Below are 15,527 nucleotides of genomic sequence, written 5' to 3'. Positions count from 1 at the left end.
GGGGGGGGGGGGGGGGGCTTTTTGCCCTCCAAAGTGCCCCCCCACACACACCCCAGGGAGGTTTGGCCCCATGGACACCAAACCAGCCGGGTTTCACCCCAAATTGTGTCCGAGCCGGTGCCAAACAAAGCACCGAGGGCGCAGCGCCCGGGAGGGTGGCGGAGGGGCTTGAAGGCCAGGAGGGGGGGGGGGAGGTGGGATGACGGGAGGGGGTCGGGGGGAGCAGGCTCCCCTGACCCCACGCCCAGCAGGGCAGGGGGCACGAGGGCAGCCCCCGCTCCCCAAAAGGTCCCCCGGCTGTCACCACACGGCGGTGACACCGCGGGCGAATCCGGCCCGGTTGAGGGCATCCGGGCTCAGGGAAGGGGAAACCGAGGCAGGAGCAGCAGTACCACCAGTACCAGCAGCAGCAGCACCGAGAGGCGCCGGGGCCGGGCTGGGGCGGCTGCCGGCAGCTCCCTGCGTCACCTCCGTCCCAGCCCAACTGGTCCAGCCGGGCCCCCGCCGCCGCGTCCCGGGCGAAGCCTCCGCCACGCAGCGCCCGAGTCACCAGCGAGCACCCGGCCGGCACCAGGGCAAGGCACAGCCCACGGTTGGGGGGGTCCCCGAGATGCAGCCCCCCGGGATTTGGGGTCTGTTGGGGTGCGGGGATGCACCCTGCGCCCCCCGCTAACAGCCCCCGGGAGACCCTCGGCCGCAGCTGGCCGCGGGCACGGGCTGGGGGAGGAAATCGCGGTTCCTGGATGGAGGCGAGGGACCTGCAAGAAAGCAGGATTTGGTTTTCTTTGGTTTTTCTTTTTCTTTGGTTTTTCTTTGGTTTATCCTGGGGAGACAGAGCATGGCGAGAGAGCAACTGGCACCAGGAGGGGCACAGAGGACGGCACGGCACAGCACGGCGGCATGGAACAGCCCAGCTGGGACGAGGGGGCAAAAATCTTGACCAAATTCCTTCTCGGTCAAGGCGAGGGGCCGCAGGGAAGCCCAGCGTGGTGCTACACCCCGACACGTCCCCATCAGCCCAACGCTGCCGTCCCCGCGTGCCGTGCGCTGCCGCGCTCACAGCGCCATCCTGCTCGGTGCTGCGGCTCCTGCGGCGCCCCGCATTTCCAACCTGTGCCCCCCCTTCCCACCCCTGTCCGGCTGCGGGTGGGAGCAGGACAGGACCACGGGGACCCCGATTTGGGGCCGCAAGGGGTTTCGCCCGCTGCTGGTGGAGAATTGGGTGCACGGCGCCGTGTCCCCGGGGCTGGCGAGGGGACGCCCTGCCCGGGCGTGCGTCGCAGCAGGGTGGAGGCCCCCGGGCCCTGCACCGCCCTTGCCCAGCGTGCCGGGGAGATAAAGCAGCCTTTGCCCCCCCAACCCCGGGGCCACGACGCCAGCGCTGAGCCGGGTGCTTCCCGGCGGCCGCACCCCGCCGGGTGGCCATGACCCATCGGTGACAAACCCTGCTCCTCCCGGGGGGACAGCCAGGGCCCTGCCTGGCGCATGGGTGCCGTGCAGCCGCTCCTACCACCTGTGCTGCCTTCCCCTTAGCTCTGCCCGCCCGCAGCCTCCTGTGTCCCCAAAGCCTTGCCCGCAGCTCTGGGGGCTCAGCACCACCGCCCCCCCAACCTCCCCAAAAGCCCGGTGCAGGGTGGGCAGAGCTGGGGACGCCCTGGTGCAAGGGGAGCTCGGTGGCAGGGTGGGGTGCTGGCAGCCTCCCCGCCGCCCCCTTCGCTCCCTTCCCTTCCCTTCCCTCCCCCGGGGCCAACGCTATGATTCAGCCTCTCGGTTTCAGTCCTCGCAGCCAACTTCCAAGGGGAGCAGAAACGCGCCCGGCTCAGCAGGGAGGAGCGAGGCGGCCGCACGCTGCCTGCCCCTGGACGCCCCGTGCCCAGGGCGGGCACGGGCTTGTCGGCAGCGATGCAGCCCGGAACGGGGCCATCCTGCCCTGCCGCTCAGCACCAGCATCAGGGGGTGCTCATCGCGTGCCTCAGACAAGCAGCAGGGCGACGAACCCCAAGGATGGGTATCGGGGTGATGCGCGCAGCCCCCTCCCCAAGCGACCGTCAGATGCTGCACGTGGTACTGGGGTGATGCACGGTGCCTCCAGCCTCACCTGGCACAATTTGGGGGGCCCCAGCCCCCCCAGGCACCCCCCTGGCCTTTTTTAGGGTTTTCCCTGCTTCGCAGGGGCACCCAGCACCCCTGCCCGTCCCTCCCCCTGCGGGGCCTCTCCTACCGCGGGCACACCCCAGCCCCAGGGAGCCCCACGGCAGAGGCAGCTGTCAAAAGACCAGTCTGGATTTTATTAAAAGTTCAGCACCAGTAAAATAATAATAATAATTAGGGGGGGAAAAAGCAACTGTGCAAGATGGGAAGTATTAAATTAATGGAGCTTAAGGCTACGGAGGGCTGGCTGGTGAGAGTTCAAGGCACACGCGGGGCATGGGCGAAGCAGCCCCTCCAGGCTGCAGCCACGCGCTGGCACGGGGATGCTGCAGCCCCGGGACCCCTGCTGCAGCCCCAGGATCCCTGCTGGAGCACCAGGACCCCTGCTGGAGCCCTGGGCCATGGGCTCTGAGGGGGTCCAGGGCTCTGTGAGCTGCTGGTGGGCTGCTGGAAGCCCCAGGGCAGGAGCCCCGGATGAGCTCCAAGGATGCACAGGACCGACGTGCACCACACCGAGCGCAGGGAAACCCACTGAACGCCTCGTGACAGCACAAGGGTGGGGTCCCGGCCCCCATCCACGGCTCCTGGGGAGGAGCCGAGAGGGATGGCAAACCCCAGTGGTGTGGGGGACCGCTGGCACCAGGGCTCCTGGGGACATCGGGGACGGGTGGCTCAGGGGGGCACCCTGCCGGGCATGGTGGTGCGGAGGAGGTGCCACCGCTCCACCACTGGGACTCGGGGCAGCGGATGTCCAGGAGGCAGAGGCAGCCCTGTGGTGGGCACCGGGCAGGATCAGTCCTTCCCGGTGAGCCTGAGTTTCTGTGCAGCAGCTGGCAGGAGCCTGAAGCCCGGCGTCCCCAGGATGGCATCGCTGGGCCACCACCGTCCAGCTCCGTCAGGGCCTGGGTCCCCTTCGCCTGGCTCATCAGAGGCTCTCTGCAAACAAGGAGGGCTCGGTGGCACCGGGGCGCAGGCAGCAGCCGCACCACACCCCCAGGCACGACCCCCCCGAGCCCCAGCATCAGGAACCTTCGTCAGCTTTGTCCCCCTTGGTCTTGGGCTCCTGCCACCACTCTGCAAAGAAGCCTTCCTCGTAGTCGCCTTCGCCCTCAAACTCGCCATCCGAGGGCAGGTCCCGCGGGTCCGGCTCCTCACCGTCGTCCACCTCCATCTGCAGCACGGGACGGGGAGGAGGAAGCAGCGTGGCCAAACGCTGCGGCCCCTTCTGCGGGGCTGGTCTGGGGTCAGACCCCCAAGGAAGGACCCAAAAGCACCCAAAAGTGCCCCGAGCCAGGGCCGTCACCTACCTCGTCGTCAGCCTGCAGGTACTGCCTGGCGAAGTCCAGCATCTTCTTCTGGGCGGCCGTCCGGTTGTAGTAGCGCACGGCTTCCTGGGCACGGGGGGGGAGCGGGGGCCACGTCAGCCCCCCAAAATGCCCGAACCACAGGGTGGGGACCTGGGGGGGGGGGGGTCTCTCACCGGCCGGGGCTCGAAGTCCTCCTCCTGCAGGTGCCAGCGCTCGCGGTGGAAGCGGTAGTAGACCAAGTTCTGCTGCATCACCGCATCGTCCGGGTCGAAGAGCATGTAGCTGGAGACGCTGCGCACCGCGTCCCGCACGTCGTTCACTGCGGGGAGCGGTGGGGTGGGGTGGGGAAGGGTGACACCGAGGGGGGGGGGGGGACACCCGCACCCCCCAGGGGTGCGGGGCCCCCCCCCCCCCCCGCTCCCCCGGCTGGCACTCACGCTTGTAGTAGGCGAACTGCAGGTAGTGGTACATGGTGGCCACGAACTTCTCCACGAAGTAGCCGCCCACGTTGGGGGTCAGCTCGGTCTCGCAGTCCACCTTGCACTGCAGCACGCTCACAAAGTGATCTGGGGAGAGGTGTCAGAGGGGGGTTTTGTGCCCCGAACCTGCCCCCACCCCCACCGCCCGCCCACCCACCCACCTGCGATGGCGGGGTAGAAGTCCTTGAACTCCTGCAGCTCGTAGGCACCCTCGCAGCCGGCCAGGCAGTCCTCGTACGCCTTGTAGTACTCGGCCAGCGCCTGCTCCATGTCTGCTGCGCTGCTCCGGAAATCCCCGTTGTTGTACAGCTTCACTGACCGCACGAAAATCGGCTGCAGGGGACCGAGAGGGCTCCGCTCACCTCCTCGCCGAGCGCGGCACCCAGCCCCATGCCGGGTGGCGCAGACACCGGACCTGCCTTGCTCCCCCAGACACAGCTTCAACCCGGGCACCGGCCCCGCAGAGATGCTTTTTTGGGGGTCAGGAGGGTGGGCGAGCCAGGGCTGAGCTGGGGTTGATGCCTCTGGGTTCAGCAGGATGGGCTTTGCCAACCAGGCACGCACCGAGCTCCCGTCCCCATGGGGTGTCCCTGTCCCACCCCAGCCCTGTCCCCTCCTCACCTCATAGGGCTGAGCCTCCAGGTCGACGAGGTACTCGTCCACATCCACCATCGTCCTGTAATAGTTCAGGTACTTCAAGGTCATCTCGTGCTTGGGGTTCTTCTGCAGGAAGGTGTGAGCAGCAGACACGGCTTTCTCGATCTTGTTGGACTGGGGAGAAGAGGAAGAGCGGGGGCATGGGGGACGGGCTGGCGGGGCAGCCAGGGCAATGCTGAGGTGGTGGGGGCTCAGCACCCAGCACCACAGCCCAGCCAGAGCCCCAGGGCAGCACAGGGAAGTGGCCCAGGGCAGAAGGCTGCTCCTCAGGAGGGGACAGCCCAACACCCACGGTGCCAGCCCCAAGCCCAATTGTCCCCTGGCAGCGGTGGCTGGACAGGATGCAGGACCACAGACAAGGCAGATAAATCCAGCCGATGCAACTGCTCGTACGGAGACATGCCAACCTCTCCCCCCGTGCCCATGGTGGGAGCAGGGACGGCTCAGCCCCTTAGGGACCCCCGTGTCCCACCGGCAGTGATCCACGTGGCTCAGGTTTGTCCCACGTGTCCCCTCTTCTCCGGCACTGCCGCCAGCCCAGCGAGCTGCTCCCACTCTTCTGCTGCTTTTCTGAGCTCTCAGGTTGCAATTTCGGGGAATTGAGATTGGGGGGGGTTGGACGAAGCATCCATTACATGGATTTTAGCCAGAGCAGCCGAGAGGAAAACACATTAAGTATCTAGGCCAGGCTGTCCCTCGTCACTGCCAGGTGAGGGGGGCAGAGGCGCCGAGGACGAAAGCAGCCTCTGCACCAGCAGGCAGCCCAGCCCGCGGCGCAGAGGGGGCCCAGCACACCCGTGGCATCTGGGGAGGGAGAGCTTCGCCTGCCAGAGCAGCTCTGGCAAAGGAGGACACCTCAAACCGACCCCTCCACGTGTGCACCGTGAGCCTGAGGAAACGCCTCTCCCCGACGGAGCATCCCGACATGCGTCCTGCAGCGGTCACAGCACTGCTGGATTCGCCACCTCGGGCCATGCTCCACCGGCCGGGGCAGCCCCTGCGTCCCCCTCCCCAACCAAGCCTCTGCCCCGCTTCGGGGGGGCCTTGGGGACATCAGGTTCAGCGCCAGTTCCAGAGGCGGAACGTAGGCACTGCTGACCTGGAGAAATTCCATACCTCCCAGGAAAACCTCTCCATGTGGGCCTGGGGCACCCACGAAGAGCCGTGCTGGGGGATGCTCGTACCCACAGCAGGATGGGGGACACGGGGAGCCCCCAGGAAACCTCCAGAAGGGGTTGTGAGAGGAGGGGACCAGGGCCATGCAGGGCTGCGGAGGGGGGCAGCCACAAGGGCCCCCAGTTGCAGGCACACCCCCTCACATCCCGCCTGATGCGTCCCAGATGCCGCTGACGTGCCACGGCGCAGGGGCAGGATGGAGGAGCCCGGGGAGGGGGGATGCCAGGCGGGGAGGTACGGGGTGGGGGCTGCAGGACGGGGAGCACAGCGGGATGCAGGATGGACGGGAGCAGGATTTGGGGGTTGCAAGAGTGGAGATGCGGGATGGGGCGATGCAGGATGGGGATGTCCATGGGGAGGTGCAGGATGAGGGGCACTAACTGAGGGGGCACAGGGCTGGGGTGCAGGACAGAGCTGCAGGATGTGAGGCAGAGGAGGGGGCCGTGCAGGACGGGGGGAGGAAGGGGAGAAGGTGAGGGCTAGACTGGAGCGCTGCAGGACGCCCACTCCCCCCAAGAGCAGGGCAGCCCCCGGCTCCCCACACGCCCCCTGCGCGCCCCGTTGCGCGGTATTTGCGCCCCCCTTCCCCCCCCCCCCCCCGGGACGCCGCGCCGCCTCACCTTGAAGAGCGCGTAGTGCAGGTACTGGTAGGGCAGGCGGCGCTGAAAATCGCGCAGCGTCTGCGCGGGGGGGTAGCGCAGCTGGAAGACGGGGAGGTCGCGCTTGCAGGCGCGCAGGCACCCCGCGCGGCGCAGCAGCCTCCCGAAGAGCTGCAGCTCCCGCTCCCACTCCCACTCCGCGGGGTCCCCCTCGGCGGGGGGGTCCTCGGCGGGGTCCCCCTCGGCCGCGCAGCGGCGGTGGCAGTGCGCTTCGCTGTCGCGCAGCAGGCGGTGGAGGCGCAGGCTGGCCTCCAGCTCCCGGGCGCTCTCCGCCCAGTGCGCGCCCGCGTATTGCGCCAGCGCCCGCGCGTAAGCGCGCTGCAGGGGCTCCAGCGCGGCTGCGGGAAAGCCGCGCACGCTGTACTCCTCGTACTGCGCCGCGCAAGGCTCCTCCGCCACCGCCACCAGCAGCAGCAGCGCCAGCGCCAGCGCCGCGCCGCCCATCCCCGCAGCCGCCGCGCAATGCCCGCGCAGCGCCGCGCAGCGCCCCGCGCAAAGGGGCGGGCAGGCGGGGAAGGGGCAAGGGGAAGGGAAGGAAGGGGCGGTGCGGGGCGCGCCGGGCGCGCAGGGTCTTAGTGCGGCTCTGCGCGGCTGGCGCAAGGCCCGCGGGGGCTGCGCGCTGCGCGCAAGGAGGAGCGAGGGGTCGGGGAGGTGCTGGTGGGGGTTCGGGAGGGCGCACCCGCTGCTGCGCCTCCCCGGGGATGCGCTCGGAGCGGGGAGTGCCGGGGTGAGCCTGGGGGCTGCAGCTCCTGGGAAGGCTCCGGGGTGCGCTTGGGGCTGTTTTTGCGCAGCCCGGACTCTCCCCCCCCCTCCAGCCAGGCTGTGCCCGGTGCTGGTTTCGCTGCTGGCTAGTGGCGAGCTGGAGGCTGCTCGCCCTGCGCCGTGCCAGACCCCAGGGCTGAGCCGTGCCAGGCCTCGGCACGGCCACGCTGGCCCCAGCCCAAGCCCAGAGCGTGGCTGCCGCTGGACGGTGGCTCTGAGAGCTGCGGCAGCACGGGGCAGGAGCCAGGGAGCTGCTGAGATCTTTGGCTGCGGAGCAGGGGCCGTTAGCAGTGCCCAGCACCTCCCTGCAAACGAGCAACTCGCCAGCACGCTGGCTGGGATGCCAGCCCCCTGGGATGCCAGCTCCCTGAGTAAGAGCTCACTTGCCCCAGAGTCAGACCCTGACCCTGCTGTGCCGTGGGGAGAGCCCCAGGTCCCCCCGTGTCATGCCGAGGTGGCTCGGCCCAAGCACAGACCCTCAGGGACTCACAGAGCACCCTAGGTCTGGGCTCTGGGCAGCTGATGCTGCTCTCTTTGAGCCTCTGCTCTCAGCAGCAGCACCATGCCTCCGAGAGGCTGGGATTCGTTTCAGATCCAGAGCCTGTCATATTTCCTACCTGGGGCTTGCAGAGGGCCCTTAGCACAATGCTGACTTTTGGGGGGACAGCAGGGATGTGGGGCAACACGTCCACGTGCACTCGATGCCTCTCCTACCTGTGAAAGTCCGCTACAGGGACAGTTTTACATTTTTACTCATTGCCATTCAGTAAAAGATCTGTCAGCAGCAGACTAGAGAGCAGTAAGTGTTATTAAAAACCGTTAATTCCTTGTATTTACTGTTCCTCAGTGCTAGGGAGTGAGAGGCAGCACCCTGAGCCGTGGGTGCGGGGAGGAGCGCAGGCAGCACTAGGACCCGGAGCGGCTGCTGGGATGGGACCTCCAGCTGCACAAACTTGCTTCCAAATAGGTCTCTTCGGCTTTTTCCTTTGCAGAAAGATCTGCCTAGGGAGGAGGAAAAAAAAAAAAAAAAAAAAAAAAAAAAAAAAAAAAAAAATGTCCTGACGTGGAGCTTTGCCGCTGCGACTTTTTCCCCCTTCCCCGCTGCCGCCGGCTCAGGGAATTGCCCCGGCGGTGCAGTGGGGAGGCTGGCGGAGGGCAGCAATGGCTGGGCCCCGTTACACGTGTACAGAAATGCAGCTGGGCCGGGCTGAGCTCACATCATCGGCGCGGGAAGAGGGGCCGGGGAGGCCCCACCTCTGCGCCTTCCCCTCCGCTGAGCCTTTCCACCGGCCGCAGCCTCCCAGCGCCATGGCCTTGGGCAGCCTCGTCCTCCTGCTGAGCCTGCTGGGGGTCCTGGGGCTGGGCGACCCCGGCCCCCTGGAAGACGTGGTGATAGACAGATACTATATCCCCAAAATCTGCCTGCGGGAAGTCCAGATGGGGGATTTCATTCGCTACCACTACAATGGGACCTTTAAAGATGGCAAAAAGTTTGACTCCAGGTATAGCCCTTGGTTCTTTACCAGCTGCATGTGGCCCCAGCCGGGGCCCCCCGGCCGCCCCACGCGGTGGGGGATCCTGCATGCTGCCCCCAGCCCGCCTGCGTGTCACCCCATCACGGCCCCGAGGGCCAGGGGGTGCCTGTCCCCTTCCGCCCCGTGCCTGCATTGCTCGCTGCCCCGCAGCTTTTGACCCCAAGGGGGGATTTTGGGGGTGCTCGTGGCGGGGCTGAGACCCGGGTGGCCTCAAGGGCTCAGCCCGGCCCCATTTCTGAGCCCGCAGCCCCAGGGTGCGAGCCCGTCTCAGGCAGGGGCAGGATTAGGCCCTGAGATGCTTTGCGCTCCAGGCGTGTGCTTGCATGTACTGCACAGGCAGAGAAAATACCTGAAGCACTTTGAGACGTGGCAGCAGCGAAATCCCTTCCTTACCTAACGGGCTTCGGTTCGTGCTGGTCGTAGATTTCCTCGGCCTGTGCACCGATCCTGCTCTGCTCACGCTGGTTATAAACCAGGGTTTTGTCGGTGCAGTTCCTGATCCGCACCGAGGCGAGGAGGGGTAGGATCAGGCACAGGGCAAAAGCACAGGACCAAAGGGGGCTGTGCTGGAGCTCAGCCCCAGCCCGGCTCAGGAAGAAAAAAACTTTCCAGCTGGGCAAATTTCAGACCCCTGAAAAGCAGAGGGGTTCTGCTCGTGGCTCAGCGTGTCTCGATTTTCTTGCAAGCGTGAATGGGAGAGAAAGTAAATCAGCCACGCGCTGCCACTGCTGCTGCTGCAAGCCCCAAACGCGATGGGAGCCCTGGGGAATTTTGCTGCTAAAATAATTCTTTGTCCCGAGGACTGCAGCGTGCTTCCAGGAGAAGCATTCCCTGCACGTGAAACGGGGTGAAGGGTTTCCCTTGATCTGGAATGGCCCCCAGTTGCTTCCCGGAGCCTGTGTTTTAAGATTTAAAAAATAAAAAAATAAAAAAATAAAAACAAATTTGCAGCTTAAAAATGAGGCCTGGGACTTCTTCTTTCCTCCTCACTGCAAACGTGGCACACGCGAAATTACAGGGAAGCAACAGCAAGCCCGGCAGCTCGCAGCCCTCCAGGCCAGATGGCCGTGCAAAGTTTGCGAGGATATTTACGTGTTCTGCCCCAAATAAATTCATTTCCTGCCTCCTCCGCACCCGCAGGGCCTGATCCTGCACTCCCCCCCCCCTCCGAGGGCTCAGGCCAGAGCCCCGGGGGCAGGGCAGGATCGATCCCCGGGAGCTCTGTGCTTGCTGCGGGGTTGGGGCATGGCTCTGCCTCCAGCTGGGGACATGGTTGGGTGGGGGGACCCCGGTCCTGGCGAGACGTGGGGGGAACCTTGAGGCTGGTGTCCTGAGACAGGGCTGGGGGATGCTTCGTTACCGTGAATTACAGACCTGGGAGAGAGCCCAGGGTTAGCAGGGGCACGGCCCAGCCTGCCATCAGCCTTGCCACGGGGTGGGAGATTTGGGCTCGTTTTTGGCTAAATGAATATATTTGCAAAGCTACAAATTCAGCGTGGGTGCCCAGGGCGAGGCGGAGGGAGCTGCTCAGCCCCATGGGTCGCAGCCTGCCCTTCAGCACACGGTGCTGAGGGGTCTGTCCCTTCGCCCCCAGCTACGACCGAGGGGCCACGGTGGCCGGCGTGGTGGGCGTCGGGCGGCTGATCACCGGCATGGACCGGGGGCTGCAGGGCATGTGCGTGAACGAGCGGCGTCACCTCATCGTGCCCCCTCACCTGGGCTACGGCAGCATCGGCGTGGGTAAGGGGCTGCGGGGGGACGGAGGGGGCAAAGCTGCCAAGCTCAAACCGGGGCCGGGGGGGGATGGAGAATTGGCACCCACCCAGCAGGCGCTGGGGAAGGATGGAGGCATTGCTGGGACACTAAATAGCGAGCACGAGTGGGGCCTGGGCAGGGCTTTGCAGGGAAGGACGCTGTCCGTGCATGCACCGTGCTGCTTTCCAGGGTGGACCTGGGGTTTCTCTGCAAAGAAAACCCCACAGCTCTGCATTTGCATGCAGCAGGGCATCCACCCTTGCCTTTCTCTCCCCTAACTCCGTCTCTCTGCCCTTGCTGCCGCCCCTTTAGCGGGGCTGATCCCCCCCGATGCCACCTTGTATTTCGACGTGGTCATGCTGGACATCTGGAACAAGAACGACAAGCTGCAGATCACCACCCTGTCCAAACCCGAGCACTGCAACCGCACGGTGGAGAACTCGGACTTCGTGCGGTACCACTACAACGGCACGCTGCTCGACGGCACCCCCTTCGACTCCAGGTACGGGGTGCCGGCGCTGGGGGCACGGGGAACGGTGAGGACCGGGGGATGCTGGCCTGGGGCAGGACTTGGGACCCCCCCCCTTTCAGGCTGGGGGGGGCTGGCGTAGCCCCAGAGCCGTTCTCCTCATTCCCCCTCATCAGCTACAGCAAGGACGGCACCTACGACACCTACGTGGGCAGCGGGTGGTTGATCAAGGGCATGGACCAGGGGCTGCTGGGCATGTGTGCCGGGGAGAAGAGAAGCATCATCATCCCCCCGTTCCTGGCCTACGGGGAGAAGGGCTATGGTAAGCCAGGCATCACCCCACTGCTCCTGCTCGAGGAGCGGGACCCCCATCCCGGCTGACCCGTGCCCCCCTCCCCAGGGACCGTGATCCCACCGCAAGCCTCGCTGGTGTTTAGCGTGCTGCTGGTGGACTTCCACAACCCCAAGGACGGCGTCTTCCTGGAGCACCTGGAGGTGCCGGAGTCCTGCAAGCGCAGGGCCATGACCGGGGACTTTGTGCGCTACCACTACAACGGGACGCTGATGGACGGGACGCTCTTCGACTCCAGGTACGGGGCGAGGGAGCAGCCACGCAGGGTGATGCCCCCGTGCACGCTTGGTCCTCTCCCCGCCCCACACCCAGCAGCAAGGGGAAGCTGGAAAATCCCAGGGAAGCTGGGAGGAGAGGGTGGTAATGAATATGGAAAAGGATTTTTTTTTTTTAAAAAAAGTCATTAGCAAATGGAGCGAGGTTTGGTGGGAACAGGGCCACGTGCTGGGTGCTCGGGCCGGTTCTCTCGCCTGACAGCGCCGTGGGCTTCTGTCCCTGCAGCTACTCCCGCAATCACACCTACAACACCTACATCGGGAAGGGCTACATCATCCCCGGCATGGACCAGGGCCTGCAAGGGGTCTGCATGGGGGAGAGGAGGCGGGTGGTCATCCCCCCCCACCTGGCCTACGGCGAGAACGGAGCAGGTGAGGGGCGCGCGGCGCAGACCCGCGGCGTGGCTGGGTTGTGCCAGCCCGGCAGAAGGAAAGCAGGGGAGGTTTTCCCAGCTCCGTGCTCACCCGGCTGAGGTCTCGCTGCTCCTCTTCCAGGGGACAAAATCCCCGGCTCAGCCGTGCTCATCTTCGACGTCCACGTCATCGACTTCCACAACCCGGCCGACCCGGTGGAGATGGAGACCGTGTACCGGCCCGAGGGCTGCAACGTCACCACCCGCAACAGGGACTTCGTCCGCTACCACTACAACTGCTCCCTGCTGGACGGCACCAAGCTCTTCTCCTCGTGCGTGCACCGGGACGTCGGCAGCAGCGTGGGGGGGGGGGCGCAGGATTTTGGGGCACGGGAGGGAAAGGTGCAGGGTTGTGGTGCGCGGGAGGGAGCCCGCCGGGTCCGTGGGGGTTTCTCATCCACGTCGTCTTCTCTGTGCCCCCTGCAGCCACGACTACGGGAGCCCCCAGGAGGTGACTCTGGGGGCCAACAAGGTGATCGAGGGGCTCAACAGCGGCCTCCTCGACATGTGCGCCGGGGAGAGGCGGGTGCTCATCATCCCCCCGCACCTGGGCCACGGGGAGAGCGGAGGTAGGGGCGCCACAGCCACGTCTGCAAAGCAAAACGAGGGTTTCTGAAACCCTCCGTGTCTCCCTGACCTCTCTTTTCCTTGCTGGAGGCTGGAAGGCTTTCGCCCATCGGGGGCCGGAGGTTTTCTGGGCTTCCCATCAGGTGCAAGAGCCCTCGCTTGTTTTCCAGCCCGGGGGGTGCCAGGCAGCGCCGTGCTCCGCTTCGAGGTGGAGCTGATCTCCATGGAGGAGGGGGTTCCCGAAGGCTACCTCTTCATCTGGCACGGGGACCCGCCGGAGAACCTCTACGAGCAGATGGACCTCAACAAGGACGGGCAGATCCCTGCTGACGAGGTGCCCAAACCTCACGGGGGCTTGTGGGGTGCGGGAGGACACGGGGGGGGGGGGGGGACACAGGGAGCCCACCCCTGGGGGCAGCACCCCAAGGATGCTGCTGATCCCAAGCACTTGGGAGCACAAAGGGCTGGGCAGGAAAAATGCCCAGGCCTGGAGCATCGCTGCTGGAAATGGGGGGCAGCAGGGCTGGGGCAGCAAGGGGAGCCCCTTCTCTTGTCCCTGCTGCTGCTCTCGGTGCCGGCTGCAGGGAGCAGAGCAGCATCCCGTCCCTTCTCCCCCCTGCAGTTCTCCACCTTCATCCTGACCCAAGTGGCAGAAGGGAAAGGGCGCCTCATGCCCAGCTCCGACCCCGACAAAGTCATCGCCGACATGTTCAAGAACCAGGACCGCAACCAGGACGGGAAGATCACGGCCGAGGAGCTGAAGCTGAAGTCGGACGAGGACCAGGAGAAGATCCACGAGGAGCTGTGAGGTGCAGCCCCCGCTCCCCCCGGGGACAGGACTGCCCTTTGCCATGCCACGGGCTCCCCAGGAAGCCAGCTGGGAACCTGCCCCTGCCCCTTGCATCGCTTGCGAGGGGGTAAAAAAAAAACAACAACCAACATTGTGCCCCCCATTATTTAACTGAGGGGGTTTTGATGTGTTCCTCACGGACAGGAAAACTCACCAGCCCCCAGACCAGAAGGTGGGAAGCACCCACGCTCTTGGGCATCTCGGTGCCCCGCAGGGGGGGCAGCGCCTGCATCATTCCCCCCCCCGCCCCGTGTCCCCCCCACCTCGTGCAGCTCCAGCAAACATCTCCTGCCCTCGGGCTGGACCAAGCCATGCCAGGGCCATTCCCTTGAGCCTTGCCCTGTGTCCCCTCTGCTGCCGGCTCTGCCCCAAGCCCTTCTTCGACCCCTCTGCTCTTGGTGTCCCGCGGGGGGGTCGGGGCAGAGGCACCCACTCCCCAGGCTGGTCCCCGAGCTCCGCTCCCTTGTCCTTGGCCAGCGACTGCACGTCCTGCGATGCCTCTGGGCCCGCGCAGGGAAGGGGGGGGGGAGCTTCCCCTCCATCTCCTCGGCAGTATTGCTGTAGTTCAGGGGTGTTTTTTGTTGGTTTTGTTTGGTTTTTGTTAGTTTTAAATACACTCACACACACATCTTTAAAGGAGAGGAGAAATAAAGAGGGGCCTTCCCTGCTGGTCCTGCTGCTGGCCCAGCCTCTGCTTCCCCTGGGACAGGGGCTGGAGGTGGCTCAGGTTCCCAGGATAAAAACCTGATCCCCACGGGCATCCCCTGCTTGTCTGGGCCCCTTGGGACGGCCTCTCCCGCCCCGGCCCTCAGGGAGCAGCAGGCTGGCCTTCATCCTCCTCATCCTCCCCACAGCCAGCAGGGACCGAGACAAATCAGCCCGGTTTGGTTTTGATGCCTGAGTGCAGCCAATTTAACGGCGCTCTCAGGTCTGTCCCAGCACGTCCCCATCACCCTCCCGCCGGCTCTGAGAGCTTTTGCACAGCGTGAGCTTGCAGAGAGAGATTAAAAAAATGCGAGAACGGTGCAAAGGGTCAGAGTGAGCCCCTCTAACGGTGACTTCTACGTGGCACCAAATAAACAATTTCAACTGGTCTCCAGAAAGCTTCCCTCTGCGTCAGGTTACTTTGCAGTGAAACGTTCACGTTGGGCCGGGCAATGGTGCAAGGAGAACTCACCTGGGTCTTTCATTTCATCTAAGTGAGGGAAGTCTGCGCTGTTGACAAGTTAGATGTTCTCAGCCCGTGACACGGAGGGCAGCCATCGAGCTGAGGGCTGAACCCGGGGCTCACGAGCCAAAAGGTGCCACGTGCTGCAGGGGACAGGCTGCAGACTGGGGCTGGAGCCTAAATTCCCCGAACAGCCCTGCTGCAGCTCACGCTGTCAGCACAGCAGGCACCAGGGTGGGATGAGAGCAGTTTCCCACACCGGGGTCTCGATTTGCCGCTTGCAATCAGGGCTGTCAAGAGTTTTCCTCTCCATTAACTTCACCAGAGGTTCCACAAAAGTAAGAGGGCTTCTTTCTACTGCTCCTCCAAGAGCCCAGAATGAGCCCAGCAGTTTCAGACCGAATCACCGTTACCTAAAATGCCCCTTAAAGCCCCCCACGCCGCAGCTGGCCGCTCCTCCCCGATCCCACCCACGGGCTCCAAACGCCGCTCCCAGCCCCAGCCCCGCTGCAGCATTCGCCCAAACCCTGCCAGCCCAATGCTCATCAGACAAACTCACTTCTGGTTTCCCGAAGCAATGCCAGGCGAGCTCCAGGGAACAGCAGGAACGACTGGAAAAGGCTCTTTTACAGCAAGAGCTGTAACACGCTTCCACTCCGTGCTGCTGCTATCAGGAAACCCAGCGGATCTGCTCCCCCTGCAGCAAGCAGACCTGAGCTGGGAGACGCCATCCCTGCTCCAGCTCATGCTTTCCCCAGCACCCACCTCCCCAGAGGCTGCAGACCCTTCCCTTCCCTTTTCCCTTCCCTTTTCCCTTCCCTCCCCAAAGCCCTGGTGGGCAATGGGTCCTGCACCCACGCAGGAGGGGAGGGAGCAGAGGCTGAGACGCACGGGGACCCGTGGATTTTCGGCAGCAGGAGGTGCCCGGAGCTCAGCCTGGGCACCTCAAAGC

General features: G+C 65.2%; 2 protein-coding genes and 1 long non-coding RNA gene across 3 annotated transcripts; 2 read left to right on the top strand and 1 right to left on the bottom strand.

Annotated features, from left to right (window-relative positions):
* Window positions 1-2,267: 2,267 nt before the first annotated feature.
* On the bottom strand, window positions 2,268-6,952 carry P3H4 (prolyl 3-hydroxylase family member 4 (inactive)). The gene is made up of 8 exons (XM_035347602.1): window positions 6,391-6,952; window positions 4,559-4,708; window positions 4,099-4,270; window positions 3,896-4,024; window positions 3,632-3,777; window positions 3,459-3,542; window positions 3,181-3,322; window positions 2,268-3,087 (listed from the first exon to the last, which is right to left on the bottom strand). The coding sequence occupies exons 1-8, from the start codon at window positions 6,871-6,873 to the stop codon at window positions 3,077-3,079; spliced, it is 1,317 nt and encodes a 438-aa protein (XP_035203493.1). The 5' UTR covers window positions 6,874-6,952; the 3' UTR covers window positions 2,268-3,076.
* Window positions 6,953-8,262: 1,310 nt separating this feature from the next.
* FKBP10 (FKBP prolyl isomerase 10) lies at window positions 8,263-13,498 on the top strand. The gene is made up of 10 exons (XM_035347572.1): window positions 8,263-8,693; window positions 10,321-10,466; window positions 10,794-10,983; window positions 11,127-11,272; window positions 11,351-11,540; window positions 11,804-11,949; window positions 12,073-12,262; window positions 12,417-12,559; window positions 12,728-12,891; window positions 13,180-13,498. The coding sequence occupies exons 1-10, from the start codon at window positions 8,353-8,355 to the stop codon at window positions 13,363-13,365; spliced, it is 1,842 nt and encodes a 613-aa protein (XP_035203463.1). The 5' UTR covers window positions 8,263-8,352; the 3' UTR covers window positions 13,366-13,498.
* Window positions 13,499-14,079: 581 nt separating this feature from the next.
* LOC118178828 lies at window positions 14,080-14,510 on the top strand. Its single transcript, XR_004756295.1, has 2 exons — window positions 14,080-14,177; window positions 14,230-14,510. It is a non-coding gene; the product is annotated as an uncharacterized LOC118178828 (long non-coding RNA).
* The last annotated feature ends 1,017 nt before the right edge of the window (window positions 14,511-15,527 follow it).

The sequence above is a fragment of the Oxyura jamaicensis genome, chromosome 27, assembly GCF_011077185.1.
Source record: "Oxyura jamaicensis isolate SHBP4307 breed ruddy duck chromosome 27, BPBGC_Ojam_1.0, whole genome shotgun sequence".
Taxonomy (NCBI): Eukaryota; Metazoa; Chordata; class Aves; order Anseriformes; family Anatidae; genus Oxyura; species Oxyura jamaicensis.
This window is presented reverse-complemented; position numbering and strand designations above follow the sequence as displayed.

Bases quoted from the DNA above. Each gene is read 5' to 3' on its own strand.
- FKBP10 (XM_035347572.1), top strand. From the start codon at position 8,353: ATGGCTGGGCCCCGTTACACGTGTACAGAAATGCAGCTGGGCCGGGCT. The intron at 11,541-11,803 runs GTACGGGGCGAG...CTGTCCCTGCAG, and splicing joins GGGACGCTCTTCGACTCCAG to CTACTCCCGCAATCACACCT. The intron at 12,263-12,416 runs GTGCGTGCACCG...TGCCCCCTGCAG, and splicing joins GGCACCAAGCTCTTCTCCTC to CCACGACTACGGGAGCCCCC.
- P3H4 (XM_035347602.1), bottom strand. From the start codon at position 6,873: ATGGGCGGCGCGGCGCTGGCGCTGGCGCTGCTGCTGCTGGTGGCGGTG. The intron at 4,271-4,558 runs GTGAGGAGGGGA...GGTCCCCTGCAG, and splicing joins TGGAGGCTCAGCCCTATGAG to CCGATTTTCGTGCGGTCAGT. The intron at 3,778-3,895 runs GTGAGTGCCAGC...CGCTCCCCGCAG, and splicing joins GCAGTTCGCCTACTACAAGC to TGAACGACGTGCGGGACGCG.